At 45.8% G+C, this 14,888-nt stretch overlaps 1 protein-coding gene across 1 annotated transcript in view; it reads right to left on the bottom strand.

Moving 5' to 3' along the window:
- Positions 1-335: 335 nt before the first annotated feature.
- LOC149353344 (nose resistant to fluoxetine protein 6-like) overlaps positions 336-14,888 on the bottom strand; it is a 30,981-nt gene continuing 16,428 nt past the window's right edge. The window contains exons 6-15 of the mRNA XM_089577328.1: positions 9,884-10,063; positions 9,082-9,175; positions 8,044-8,145; positions 7,344-7,509; positions 5,963-6,045; positions 5,535-5,657; positions 5,083-5,203; positions 3,611-3,797; positions 2,053-2,195; positions 336-1,046 (exon numbers count right to left, since the gene is read on the bottom strand). Coding sequence (XP_089433454.1) covers positions 765-1,046; positions 2,053-2,195; positions 3,611-3,797; positions 5,083-5,203; positions 5,535-5,657; positions 5,963-6,045; positions 7,344-7,509; positions 8,044-8,145; positions 9,082-9,175; positions 9,884-10,063 — 1,481 coding nt within the window. The 3' untranslated portion in view covers positions 336-764. The remainder of the gene's footprint in view (positions 1,047-2,052; positions 2,196-3,610; positions 3,798-5,082; positions 5,204-5,534; positions 5,658-5,962; positions 6,046-7,343; positions 7,510-8,043; positions 8,146-9,081; positions 9,176-9,883; positions 10,064-14,888) is intronic.

Below are 14,888 nucleotides of genomic sequence, written 5' to 3'. Positions count from 1 at the left end.
TTGAAGTTTGCCGATTCCGCGTCCTGCAAAGTGTAGTTCTTGAGACGTCACGACCAGAGAAAATAAAGCTGAATTTCTCTCCCTTGGCAGGACAGATGGCCGTTCATCAAACCGACTCCTGACTGTCCTTTGTGTGCGGTTCTCGAAAGCATACGGGCTGTCACAATGTATACCATCGACAAAGATGCACCGCAATAGAAATAGGCTTGTAATCATTTTGAGGCAAGCTTCAAAGAAGGTTCATTTAACTTTAACGCTGTGCGCTCGCTGCAGTGACGCCATATGCCTTCCTTTTTGAATAATGGGCCATGTGCAAGGCGAAAGACTGCTGTAGTGTCACGTCACGGACGCTTCACAAATTTCACGACACCTAATTTACTCCTCGATATCCCGTTTCTCGCAAGCATTTTTATAGCATTCGCACAAGTCCACAAATAATTCTTTAAACCTCTGCTTTCGGACTCAAGTCCCCATGAAAGAATTTCACATCCTTGCAATATATACAAGTACCCAACCAGCCGCACTCCTGAAAAGTGTTGCCAAAAGCGCGTGCGGGAATGCGGGGGAACAGTGCCCGCTAACCCGCTTTCTCCGACAGTTCTGAGCACAGTTCCACGCTTGCAACCACCTAAGTCATAGACCAAGACTCTCCGCGCACCAGATAACAGCACCGGCAAGGGCGGTTAGTTTCTTAAATTACCTTACATCTTCGACAATTTTCAACACAGAACGCACTGGCAAACACCCAAAACGAAAATCTCGAATTACAGACGCGATTTCTCGGCGTCGGATTCGAAGCCCGGATTATCGACTGCCTTCAGGTTTTTGCATTTGCCGCTGTTATCGCTGCTGCTGCTTTTGCAGCTGGTTTTCTCGATATCAACTTCAGTGCCTGAATGGTCATCGCTCGCTCTTCGCGGCGCTTTGGAGCTCGTGGGGATCTTGAACAAAATCCTCTGCAGGTGGTAGCCTGGCGCTTCGAAGCACAAGTACAGCAGGTAGCCGAAAAACACGCTGTAGCAGAATATCCCCAGCGACGTCATCAACTGAAAGAAACACACAGCGCCATTTCTTAAATACATGAGAGTTAATATGTCTTGCAGTTGCCCCGCTGTAGTTATAAAATAGAAATGTGCCTCAACTTGTATGTTTATTAAATGTGCCCCTAGAGGGCCTGAGATTTATTCTTGAAATTTGTTCATAATTCTACCATGGCTATTTTGAACAATGAGTAATTCTAACGCTAAAATACAGCACTTATTCATACCGTATGCAGTAGGTGTACCTGTGAGCGAGAGAGAGACCTTTTTGGCCATAAAATTCAATAGGGAGCCAGTTTGTAGACCTGCTCCACCTCTCAACTGTTTAATGATTAATTTAGTTCTGACAAAGGAACCCTATCAAATAAAGGTCGATGGGAACTTCCTCAATGGAGCCTTTTCATAAATCGTTAAGGGCTTACCCACGTGAGGTCAGTGAGGCCATGATGAGGAAAAAGCCTTCAAAACACTTGATACTGTTTCACAAGTGCACGCACTCACTGATACATTCTGCTTCACGGAACACACGAACTACGGTATGTAGTGTGTTAAGAACTTACTTTTCCCCCTTTACTCACGCACGCAACATTGAAGTGAAGCAGACTTCATATATATGAAACAGGTTCACAGAGGGAAAACTTGGCTCGAAACGAAGTAGGGGCGGGGGGGTAGAGGTCTCTCGCTTTTATTCACGCTTATTCAGCTTCGGGAAGTGCTTCGTAGTTTCAAAGTTTATACTCCAATCAATATTCGATGCAACCATATATCTCATCGGTGCGCTACTAGTAGACAGAGATCACGACGCTAATAAAACACTCATCGAACTTATTTCAACCGCTTATTCGGTAGTTTTAGAGTCGTAACATGGGTCTGATCAGCCCTGTGGTTGCGGCAGTTTTCACTGCAACTGTGGTTGTGCACGTCGAGTCTTTTCAAGCCATTCAAAAATGCACTTAAATACCTCAGTCGAAACTATTAGTCTCGCACTCGAATTTTTTTCACAAAGTCTTACCTGCACGTATTCTCCGAGATCAAAGTTTGTTTTAAGGCTTCCCATGCGGACCAGGAAAAACCAGAGGTGGACGAGGTAGATGCAGTAAGTGAGACGGGACAGTGGCCTCAGGGCTTTCCATGACAGGAAACCATTCAAGATTCCTGGGAATGAAAGTCAAGCACAAAAAATGCAGTTGCATTTCGACTAACAATTCTTTCGCGCTTCAGCGATACAGATCACCTGAGCATTCGCTGTTCTGGTGCACCATTTGACCGACCTCCAGCCAACAAAGTAGCGCACGTTGACAAATGTTTCTGGTTATTTGAACGGGCAGTCACAGATAGCCCACCAGCCTCTACATTCTACTCTTCTGAGATAAAATTTGTGTGGTGAACTAGTAGCAAATACGTAGACTAGAAGGGGAGGAGGCCGAGTTCACATTGTGAGATCAGCAGGTAATAGGTAAAAAGCAATATATCAGCCGATAGTTTTTCTTTCCTCTGCCTTCAGAAACACGTCATCTTCTCAGTTACGGCCTTAGTCGTGGAAATGTCCCCAGTATGTTTTTCTTTGTTCACTGGGGAGGCCGGGATGGACAAGCTGTCTTACCTGGTGCTAAATAGCAAGAAAGCTCTCGCACGGTTCCGTTGGAGTAAATACAAATTACTTCTAGAAGGCTAGGACACATTCGGGCTGCGCGAATGGTGGCGCACAGGGAGGACAACTAAAGTTTTCCACACGCGCTGTTTCGCTCGATTCTGTTGTACAGTTGCCTTTAGATTTTGTGCTAGGATAAAAATATTTTCTATCATTATGTTCATGCGCATTTTTATGTCGCTGATATATTCAAGATTGACTCTTTCAACGAGTAGGTACATGGAACGACCTGTTCAGCACTCTTCTAGAGTAGAGAGACAATGCTCCATTATTTGCCCTAAATGTGAAGCAGGAATGACTAAGCCATCTTAGCGCATCGCATCTCTCCCCGGGTTTCAATTATGAAAGCATAGTAAAACGCTCAGCAACATGTTTGTCCATAACGCGGCTTGTAAAGGGTTAGAGTAATACACTCCGCATAATATCGACAATCTTCTCCCTCGCTGCTGCTTGGCTGTTACCACGGTGCGCACCTGTCTTATGTAGGGAAGAATTCCTCCGGAATTACAGCACAGCTTTTGGATTCTTACCTGTAGAGTCATTCATTGGCTGCCTTTCTTAATTTTTCGCGCCACTTTTACCTTACACAAAAATGAATGCAGTCTAAGGGCAAAAGATATCCTACTCCAATCATAAGGTCTGAGCACTTATTCGTCGTGCTTCAGCAGATGCATTCTCTTGAAGTGCGCGTACAAATGCGCCGCCATGGCTCTCAGGGGGCCTGCTGCACATCCTGTGCAATTATGCCAAAAATAAAGTTTAATGACGACACACTCTATCACGCGCTAGGCTAAGCCGTCTCATCCTGGCCATGCAGACAGCATGCAGACACACTGCACAATCAGCACAACATCCTTGTGCTCGTTCGTATGTCCTCGAGGCAACGACTGAACAGAGGAAAGCGCATGCCTATACCCACCTCCTCGTTCAGTGGCGCAGGCAAAGGAGGGCCAGGCGAGCGCCAGCGCCCAGAGGAGACGGTGGAAGCCGCCGTACAGGGCGTTTACCACGTCGCTAGGCGGGTTGCCTCGGTTCCAGTGCACAGTCACAAACAAAACGAAGCATGCCAACCCAATGGACAACAGCCACTGAGCCGCCTGGAGAGCCTAGAAAGATTGGCAGGACAAAAGATTGTTTTGTATTCCGCAAATAAAGTGCAGCTACATCTGTTTAGAAAAAAAAGGTCTTCTATTAGAGAACGCATAATCAATTATAGAAAACATTGAGTCCTAAAACAAAAATTATGTTCTGAGCGCCAGGCACTGCAATTTTCAACCGACACAAGGATGACCGACAGAATGCGTAGAGTATGCATACCCCGAAACTGCTAGCAAAATCATTCTAATATCTCAAGCGAGGAAATCGGCAGAATAGATTAAACCGGTGCGGGAGCGCTCAAACTGTCCTGTTACGTGAGTGACACGTAGAACAAGATCGAGCCGGTCATTCTTTATGAGCGCATTAGAGAGCAATGCTCGCACAATGTCCGCCCTCTGGTGACTACTTTGTAAAGTTCGCAGTTCGTAATACTGACAAGAATTTCATTCTTTCCTGGGTAATGTGTGTAAAGCTCAACAATACGCCCACATACACAACTAAATTACACATTGCACATTGCTTTCGTCCAAATTGCTTTTCTTCGAGGAAAACAAAATTTATCCAATTTGGCGTACAGCCTTTCTAACGTGGGCCTTGATATAATTATGTTAGTTAATATATTCATGACATGCAACCGTAATACTGTCTTTAAATGTAAATTTAAAGGGACACTGAGTAAATCTCCTTCCAAATTTTGTACTTGGTAAAACACGATCGTGTGGCTCTTTCCGGCTATTTTGTTCGGCAAGAAAATGCGCATTTATTGCTAAGAAAACAGGACTGCGAAAAGAAAAAAATTCTTCCGACACTCGGCTCAAATTTTTGAAGTTAAGATCGAAAAAGACTTGGTGATCGCCGCCTGTAAGTGAACGGTGGTGCATACTAACATGAGGAACCCGTGCGCTGCACGTCACTGCATCATGCTTAGGAAAACAACCGGTGCTAGCGATTCCTGTACTTCTTTTGACGTTTTCTAGATCGTAAAAGCTGTGTTTTCAGCGAAGGGTGCCTCTTTCTCATCAGAACGATTCCAATTAGCGTTAGGGCGTTTGGGAGACTTGTTCTTTACCGACGCTGATACCTCAACAGTGGAACTTTTGATTCGCCTTTCGTTCGTTTTTTTTTGTGCCACTTTTCAGTTGAGCACTTTTTCCAGTATTGCTGCCTGCTTTGCCTTATACCCAAGTATACTGTATGACAACAAAATCGCTGCGACAAACGTGAGAACTTTAAAACGCATTTCGCGATGTAATGGTTTCGTAAAGAATAATGCTTTACGTAACGGGCTCTCACCTTGTGAATAGGCTTGTTTCTGTATTCCAGAGCGAGGTAGCCTATTACAAGGCCAACTACGTAGGTCCCGACGTGGGTAAAAGGCTTATAATAGATAAGCTCTAGAGAAAGATACGTTTTTCTGAAAACAAAATGAAAATATACGATGCAATTATAAAATAAAAATCAATAAATAAGTAGAATGGTGCAAGAATAAACAGTAGTTAGCGTAGAAAAGTAAACGACAGCTACATTAATAATAAATCGCCCCATAATAGCAGTCTTATTTCCCCGACAAATGTTCGTTGCTCCCATAATGGAACCGTCATGAACTTGCAACGCTCACTGTAACGTGATGGCATATTGAATTCAAAATGTGCGCGTGACAGTATGTTTAAAAATGGAGCCTAGAGGGGATGAATCGCTGCATAACGTTTAACGATGAGAGGAACGAAATTCTCTCATTTGCTCACCTTTGATCATTAGTCGCCACAGTCATGGAGTAAGCGACGTCCCAATAGTAAACCTGCAGCGTTGTCAGCACCGTGAACCCCGCAGCAGTAGCGGCAGACAGAGCAAAGCCTATTTTCGGGTGCCTGCATAAAAAGTTGACACGTCACTCTTTAGGAATGAAACCTGGCGGTGCTTTGGCTCCACTGCTGTGCTAGCAGCTTGTGACCTTTGCACTTTTCAGTTATGGTACACAGATATGAATCCCAAAACCGGCGAACCCAGAAGTAGTGCCCCCTTGAAATAGCTACGCATAGGACTGTTGTCCAAATACTTTAACAACTCCCATTCTGATATCATCTAAACGAACAAAATGAAAGCAGAGCACAGGTCACCTATAGATTGGTAGTGAGCTGTTAGTCGTGGGCTGCAGCATGTAGAGCAGGCTTACCTGACAAATATGAGCGTCAGAGGAAGCGCCATGAAGAAGAAAAGCTGCATGTCAGCGCTGACGTACCACAGATGTTGCAGGCACTGCAAATATTACGAAGACAGAAATAAGTGAGACGAACACGTGGAGTCCCCTGACACGTTCCCTGCTCATGCTCTGTCCTGATTCTTGCGTCGAGTGGGAACGGTCTCGTTTACATGTCCGCGGTTGTACCATAGCACCGCTTCTTATGTGGCCACACCACCGCGACTTGGTATATGTGTTACCTTGAGAATTCGTATAGAATATTTGAATCACCGGTATTCCGACAAAAGACTTCAGGGAAAGCTATTTGCGTCGTACATTGGGTGGCCTTGTTATGACCAATGAACTGACTATTGCACATTACAGTACGGGGCAAGGTACTTTAATTGCAATAAAGGATTGTTCAGTTCAGTCAAATGCTGCTGCTTTCAGAGTTGGTGAACGCGGTATTCCATATCCCACGAATTCATTGTGCCTTTCTTCTTTTACTTCGCAGCTGCGCAGAATAGTTCAGTTAAGCAGTGCAACTGTCGGTACTTAGTTAAATATCGAAAAGATGTTCTAAACATCGAAACACCCTCTGGACTGCACTGCGTTTAACGTTGCAGTGCAGGTGCACTTTTACCGTATCACATGCGCTACTTCATTCCATGCGCATAGTGAAGAATCTGTGCCATGAATAAAGTGCGGTGAGAAAAAACCACGGAGTAGGCTAATCTAACGCTACGTACATTGGTACTCTGGGGTTTTAATAGGGCAAGGGGAATACTGTAAATACGTTCTTCCCCGGTTAATCGCGACTGGGACAGTTCAAAACCGCCGGACCCCACCCCGTCATCGCGTACGCTACCGAGCGCATGCCGACCACGGCGAGCCTTGTTACGAGGGAACAAAGGAACTACACTCTAGCTCACATAAACAGGCATTTATTGCTACCACAACAATAACGCCAGCTAGCAACAAAATACTCTAAGGAATCGAGGACGGCCGACTCGCCAGCACGGTTACGAGCGAATGTTCACCCACGCTAGGGCAAGGGATACTCCACGGCCGTACGGGACGCGATGGTGGGATAATGTTTCCCACAACGAGGCCTCGTACCGCCGGCGGAGAGCGGAGCACCGCGCCTGAATGTCAGCACGCGCCGAAATTCCGAGCCGAAAAAAACCGTCTACCACGCGCGCGCGCGCGCGCGCAGCAGTCACGCTGCCCGTGGTGCTCGTGACGCTGTGACGCCCTCCCTCTTTAGTTAAGGTGACTAACTAGGCTAGGGAGGGTGTATCGCGGAGAAGCCAACCACAGGGGAGGAGTAGGGCGTGTCCCCACAGTATTTACTGGCATTAGTGCCTATACGTACCATGTCATCCATCGAATTGAAGTTGTTGGCATGCACGAACACGGTCCACCAATTCGAGATGCAGCCCTGCACTTCGCTCCCCACGAACTCTTCATCTGCAGGACCGTCGACTAGCAGAGGCAACAAAAATGTGCCCAGGATGACACCAATTATTGGTATTGTAAGCCTGGAAGTTGCGAATACAAAATAATGTCATTACATTTTTTCGTATGCTTGATCGCACAGTGCACCTAATCAAAGGACGTGGAGCGTTTCTTGCGGAGTGCTTTACAAAAACCTGATTTACACAAGCGAAATACTGCGTTTATAGAACAGAAATCGACAGCACTTTGCTACAGATACGAACTTAATGGCAGCATGGGTACATCCTTGTATATTTTTATCAGGATGAAAAAAGGAAGGTCAGTGAAGTGTTTGAGAGCCTCCGATATTAAATTAAGCTCATTTGGGTTACCATGTAACACCTTGCTTCCTTTCCATTCTGCCACTATATGGAAAGCAAAGCAAAGAGTAAAACATATATCCGCCGGTGAAAGCCTGCCTATTCGCTTCATATACCAAGGGAAAGAAATAAGCATCATTTCAGTGAACGCCCAGTTACTGGCTGCTACCTACTGACGTAACTCTAGTCACTCCAAATCGGCTAACTGTATTAAACTTAACTTGCATTAAATTAATGCGAAAATATTGTCGTACGTACCGGATATAACGTTTGCAGCAGCCGATAATGAAAACGATGAGAAGGTTTTGCTTGTACAACCCTTGCCGGAAGCCAAGCAGGGAAAATGTCAGAGCGAAACCACTGAAGAGAGGGAAAAAAAACGAACATTTACAAAACGCGATTTTGTCTCACTTCACCATTTTTCATGGCACTTCTGCAACCTAGAACCTGAAACTTCTGAAACCTGCCTTAAAACACGGTACGTACAGCTGCGCCCAGCAGTAGCATTTGGCAGCAATCACCTCACTAGTAATTTTGCATGACTTCAGCCTTTTTCATAGTGCTTCTGAATTCATAATGAAGAAAAATCAGCGTATCAAATGGGACGAAAAAAAGGAGCGACACACACAGCGCTGTCGCTGATTTCCTTCGTCCTCTTTCGCGTGCTGCTTTTTGTGCAGTATAGATTCATATCGACTAGGCATTCTTCTACAGTACATTGTTTCCGAATTCTGAAACCTGAAACTTCTGAAGCCTGCTTTTAAACACGGTACGTACAGCTGCGCCCAGCAGCATCATTCAACAGTAATGACCTCACTCGTATTTCTGCGTGACTTCAGTGTATATTTCAATCAGTCAATCTGTCTTTATTTCGTTTGAACGAAAGGCACAGGACAAAGAACAAAAAGTTCTAATGAGCTTTTTCTTCTGTGTCCGGCGCTTCTGAATTTCGGCAGACGGCCGCTGTGAGTTGTGTCTAACGCGAGTGTTCTCCGTGACGGCTCTTCCTGGGTAAGCGATAAAATTAAGTGACGAATAAAATAAGGCCTTTTTCGAGCATTAGGAGGTGTCCACGGGAGCTCGCTGTCTAACATTCTGAAGTAACCACGGCGAAAAAATTTGACGCGTTCTGGACAACAGTGCTCGACAGCGTGCCAACGAGATACGTGTGACGAACCGCCAAGCTTGAAAATTTTGAAAACAAGAAACACGATGGTTCGCTGACTTTCGTGGCAGTGTCTCGCCTCGAATTTTTTCCTCACGTCGCACTAGCTTATTTTGCCTTTCAGTTCTCACCTGAGATACAGAAATGTGGACACGCTGAGGAAACCGTTGGGGATGATTTGTGAAGCGACCTTCTTGAAAACGGTGCCTATTTCGAACAGGTCCTCTGTAGGAGATCAACGAGAAGAAATTGACAGCGTACGTGAGTGAGGGCGAAAGGGTCAAAGCAGGCGAACGACATATTTGCACAGTGGAAGGCCAAGAGCAGTCCGTGCGGCTGTCTTATGCCGTGTCTGCATAATATCTGTGACTTAGTGTTGAAAATGCAACTTAACCGGTATGGTAATGAGCGCATTCCAACTGTTACTGACCTTATTCGCGCATAAGAAATTGAATGCAACTGATGCTTGTTCCTCATTGTTAAATGTGCTCGATATATTCATAGTTTCTGCACTCAACGTTGCTAATTTCTTGCCGTTTGTATCTTTGTTTGTTTGTTTTTTTTGCTGTGCGAAAAACTGTTTCCAATAAGTAAGGCTTTTTGACGGGCTAGTTGGTACATATTCATGTTTGAAGGCTGTGCGCTAAAAAGACGTTCATAAGAAAAAGGACACAGACAACAGGGAAGGGAATCTGTCGTCTATGTCCTTTTTCCTGTGAACGACTTTTTAGCGCACAGCCTTCCAATTTCCAATAAGAGGGCATGCGGTTGCAGGGATGCCTATCTGCTGGTGCAAGGAGACAATCCCGCAATACCAGGACAAATACGGTGAAGCGACAGACGAGGAAAATGAGCTAATACATGTGAATCACGAGAACAGCATTGCCAGCCCATCGCACGTATAGCGTACACGGAGATCTGCGCTTTACTTACGGGCGAATTCAAGCTGCACCATTATGTAGGAGTGCCCGTAGATCACCCAGAGGATGAGGACCACCTTGAAGCCGCCGAGGAAGAGCAGCGGCCGGTTCTTCTCGGTGTTCTCGGTGCGCAACAGGTATCGCGTGTTGCTCAAGGCGGAGAAGTAGAGGAGAGTGACCAGCGCCGTGCCGTCTGGTGGAAGAAATAGAAAGAAGAGAAACTAGCTGCACAAAGAGCTTTTCTCGCAACTTAAAGTTTCCAATTAAGTCGGATATTACGTGGCAATCAAGCTGGAGTATTGCATTTGGCGGCCGTAAAGAGCTCTTCAACTTAAGTTTTTGCTATATTTTCGAGTATATATAAAAAAAAATTTAAAATGACCCAATTTTTTTTTTTGAAGCGCTGCACACGCTACGCGCAAAGTTGCAATGAGGTAACAGTTGACCATCACATGAAAATTGAAAATTGTTTTTTTTTTTTCAGGAAAAGAAATGTCGCAGTAATTGTCTCACATCTCGGTGGACACTCGAACCGCACCGTGAGTGAAGGGAGGGAGGTGGGAGTCAAAGAAGAAAGAGAGAAAGAGGTGCAGTAGTGGAGCTGCGGAATAATTTCGACCGCCTTGGGATCTTTAACGCGCGCTGACATTGAGGAGCACACAGGCGCCTTTTTGCCTTTCGCCTCCATCGAAAACGCGGCCGCCGCGGCGTGGTTCGAACCAGGGCACTCTGGCTCAGTAGCCGAGCGCTCTAACCACTGAGCCACCACGGCTGGTCATATAAGACGCCTAAGGTTTAATTTCTGCAAGGACAACTCAGTGGAGACGTAAGCTTTTGCTTGGCGCTCACGGAAGCGCGTTGCCATCGATGCGTCTGCAGCGTGACGCTCGGAATCTCGAGCACGGCGTCTCTCATGCACCTGTCGTTGTCACAGCGCCGAAATTGGCGCAGCCGCAGTCCATAGATCAGCACGCCGGAGCTACTACAGCCATGCACGACTCTGGAGTTTAGCGCAGCTTCCGCACAAAGTAAAAAAAAAAAAACGTTCTAAATAATGGTATTTTTCGAAGCTATTGCTATTTCTTTTGATGCTTTGAAACACCCCATTTAAGGCTCCTCATGTACTTCCAATGGAGGGAGAGTTACTATTATTATTCTATCTCAAATAAAGAAATAGTTAATGTTAAAAACAGACCCATGCATGGGCTAAGCGACCGCCGATAATACTGCTCCAGCTACGGAAAAACGCCTGTGTTTTAAGAGAATTTCTTCCGGCTGAATGACGTAGCTTCTATGGGAAATATATATGCTACACCAACGAGAACCATGGGCGTCTATTTGAAAATGTATACAAGCTAGAGCTAGCAACGGTGGTCGTACCAACATTTCAGTGCCATGCCCTGGTGAAGAGAAGCGTCCTTATGAAAATGTGGGCACTGCATGGGTATACCAGGAGTTTTGTCTATACATAGCTTGAATTTAGAGTAGCCGTCGGCTTATATTTTTTAGTGAACCTCACAGATATCGCACTCGCTCATACCACGAGTTTGTCAATGTTGCTTGGCAAATAAATTTTTTAAATTATAGCTCTTCTCATTGCTGTGAGCTCTCTTGTTTATTTTCGAACAGACCTCCATCATGGCTGGCCATATACCCTTTCTCAAACGACGCTGCAAGCTTATGCTCTGCCAGATTTGGCTTGCATGGGTGCAGCTGTGGTCAACCTCAGCGACACAAAAATATAACTATTTCCACAACCAAAGCAGGCGTATATCATCCATTAGAGCGCTGGATGTAAAAGAAAGCCCCATCAAACATTGTTCATGAACTGAACTAGATCACCAGCCCGCCTGAAGTTGGAAAGTAGTGACATGGTTGTCGGCTGTCTGTGTCAACGGTGAACTCATGCGCCGTACAAATTAGAAACCAAAGGGCTCTCAAAAAGTCCGAACGTGGGTGAACAAACGCGAAGAAGCTTTTTCCACCACAGTTGGCCCATGCGAGATGAAAAGGCGGCTAAATTGTTTACCGCTGCGGCCTCGAAGCGAAATTAAAACGGGAGATATGTGCAAAACAATTAGGCAAAGTCTGAGGTATAATCGTCTTTTTTGTAGAAGTGACTGATCAACTTCCTGAAATTGTTACTTCATCAACTTCTATTACAACAACAAAAAAAATTGGTGCACACTCTCAGTGGAAAAAAAAATACTGAAAAAATTATTCACGCGATGATTACGATATCCGTAGATGCGTTATTATAGTGCAGCTAATGTGGATGATTTCAGCGATTGAATACAGAAGTTTTCCTGCTATTTCTGATGCCAATTAAAGTATGAAATTGCGCAGATAACCTCTATCACTTTTTCTATACAATCAAGATTGCTTTCCAAGATTTTAAGCATGTCTTTTATTTTATTTTGTGAGGAATGGTCTTAAGAGTTACGAACACGACCATGTGGTTTCTGAAATGAATGCTGTGAAATGAGCCATATTCCTATTTTGGAACGCTAGGCCTACGCAGCTCTGTCTCGACGCAGTGGTTGCATTTTCCTGCGGTGCACTGTGAGGGCCCCCCGCGCGGCCTCCCCTCTAAGCCGCAAAGAAGCAAACGCAGCAACCGGGTGCACGTGAGGAGCACTCAGGGTAGTTACGTGATCTTCCTACAACGCTGCAAAAAGCTGCGCTGCAAAAAGCCTCCCCTCACCCAGGCAACGGTTTCCCAGCCTCTAAACTCAATTTTATTCGAAAGCATCTCTTCACGAGGTCGAACTGGCTCATCGAGTTTGTGCGAAGCTTGACCCTGAGTGTGACCTTGGTCAAACCATAAATAAATAAATAAAATAAATATTGCCGCGACTGGGATTCAAACCCGCGATGGCGTGAATATATCAGCTTTGCTGGCCCCTGCCCGATAGCACTATGCTATCACCGCAGCTGATCACCCCTCGTGTTAAACTACAACACACTCTCGCGCTGTGCACTGCTCATCGTCGTCTATTATTAACTAATAATACTAAAGGACTAATATCATCACCAGACGTGCCGACGACCCAGCAAAGCAAAACAATGAGCCAACCAGGCTAAACACATGCTTTCGCACGTCTGCTGGGTTTAACTATATTAAAACTCTTGTCTACCAACAACAGAAGAAATACTCAGCCTTGACGAGAGATAAAAGGAAGTATTTACGTTTCTGGCAATATTTTCACCCATCAAAGAAAAAAGAAGTAGGAAAAATTGAGTGGGACAGCAAGGTACGGGGGCTGCAAGCTCACGCCAAGGCCGTTGTCCATTTGTATGTGGGCGGGCTTTTATATTTCGTTTCTCAATTCCCCTACTGCTTCCGTTCTGTCAGCTGCGTGACAAAACTACAATCATGACTTTAACACTCAGCCGGGGATTCCCGAGACCAACGCGTTCACTGAAAAAAAAAAAGCAATCAGTTAAAAAAAATGCACAATCCAAGGCTGATTTCATCCTTGCACACGGATATCCCTTGGAAATTTCTGTGGAAGTGTCCACAGTCGTTACCTAGCGGGGTCGTTTTCCGAGCGCCTTTTACAGCAGTCCACGTCTGCTGGTGATTCCCGCGCTTAGAATGATACAAGATGCGTTTCTATTACAGGCACTGTTACTGTGTGCGAACACTGGCGTATAAAGCTGTCGCAACGACCACTGACTCGGGCAGCGGGTCAAAAGACACACGTATGCCGGCGCATCACTTGGCGGCATGCCGCGCAGGCGACTGCGCAATTTCGAGGCGAGCCTTACCAGCTAAATAGTCGTGAAGAGCCGCGCTCGCTCGCCGACTCGATTATATCGAATGTGGCGCTAGCGGCGATCTGTGGACGTCGACAGAATTCCAATCGTTTATGTTTACGTCTGTTTGTTTGGATATTTTCTCTGCCTCAGGCGGGTACTTACGTTCATTGCTAAGGCCGCCTGTTACTCCATGACCAGGGAGAAAAAAAATTTTGGCGCTTAACACATATACGCACGTACGTGTGTCGCAAGACTTGCACGCGCTCGCAACGCTTTTGCCCTTCAAGTGTGCACGGCCTGTCTAAAAGCCTCAAGCTATCGCCAGCGACGGCTGCATATTGAGGAATGTGAAAAGCAAACGAAACAAGACGTCACTCTTACGGAGCTTAAAAAGCCATTTCTGATTACAAGAAGGAAGGCGTAGTGCGATCTGATTCGTGCTACAAAAACGCTGATTAACTGGTAGCAATTACATTCAATTGCAAACAAAATGTTCGGAATTTTGTTGCGTTTGTTTGTACATGAACATCTATGGTCAGGTTCCTCGGATACCTACCATTTCGTTTCGACGAAGAGCACATTCATAAACAAAGACGCAGCCGCCGCGGTGGCTCAGTGGTTATGGCACTCGGCTGCTGACACGAAAGACGCGGGTTTGATCCCGGCCGGGGCGGTCACGTTCTGATGGAGGCGACATGTTTGAGGGCCGTGAACTGTGCGATGGCAGTGGATGTTAAAGATACCCAGGTGGCCGAAATTATTCGGAGCCCTCCACTACGGCGTCCCTCATAGGCTATGTGTCGCTTCGGGACGTTAATACCATTTAAACCAAACCAAACAGAAACGTGAAGATTACAAAAGTTTGTTTAAGCGTGCAACTTGACCCTTTCTAATCATTACTTTTATGCTAGTTATACGACCGAATGACTTTTAAACAGCACCTTAAGCCTCCTCGCACAAGATGACCGCCAGAATAAACTCTAGTGAACAAAACCAGAACAGCAACACAAAAATTAACAGCACTACGTGACCTGCGCGGTCACTTGGTTTCATGGAGGAAGGAAATAATTTAGGAGAGGTCATCACGTCACATTGTTTGAGGCCGGAAGTGAGAGTTCTGCCATATCAGCTGGCTCGTTGTCCAAGCGCTCTTGAGCATGCGCCGCGGCGCGTAGACAAGGCGACCAGACGATCTTGTGTGGTGCCAGGCCGTAGGCAGCTGACAGTCGCACCGGTGGTGCAGACGGTGATGCGCA

This window comes from Amblyomma mixtum, chromosome 3, assembly GCF_055824585.1.
Source record: "Amblyomma mixtum isolate Tamu chromosome 3, ASM5582458v1, whole genome shotgun sequence".
Taxonomy (NCBI): Eukaryota; Metazoa; Arthropoda; class Arachnida; order Ixodida; family Ixodidae; genus Amblyomma; species Amblyomma mixtum.
This window is presented reverse-complemented; position numbering and strand designations above follow the sequence as displayed.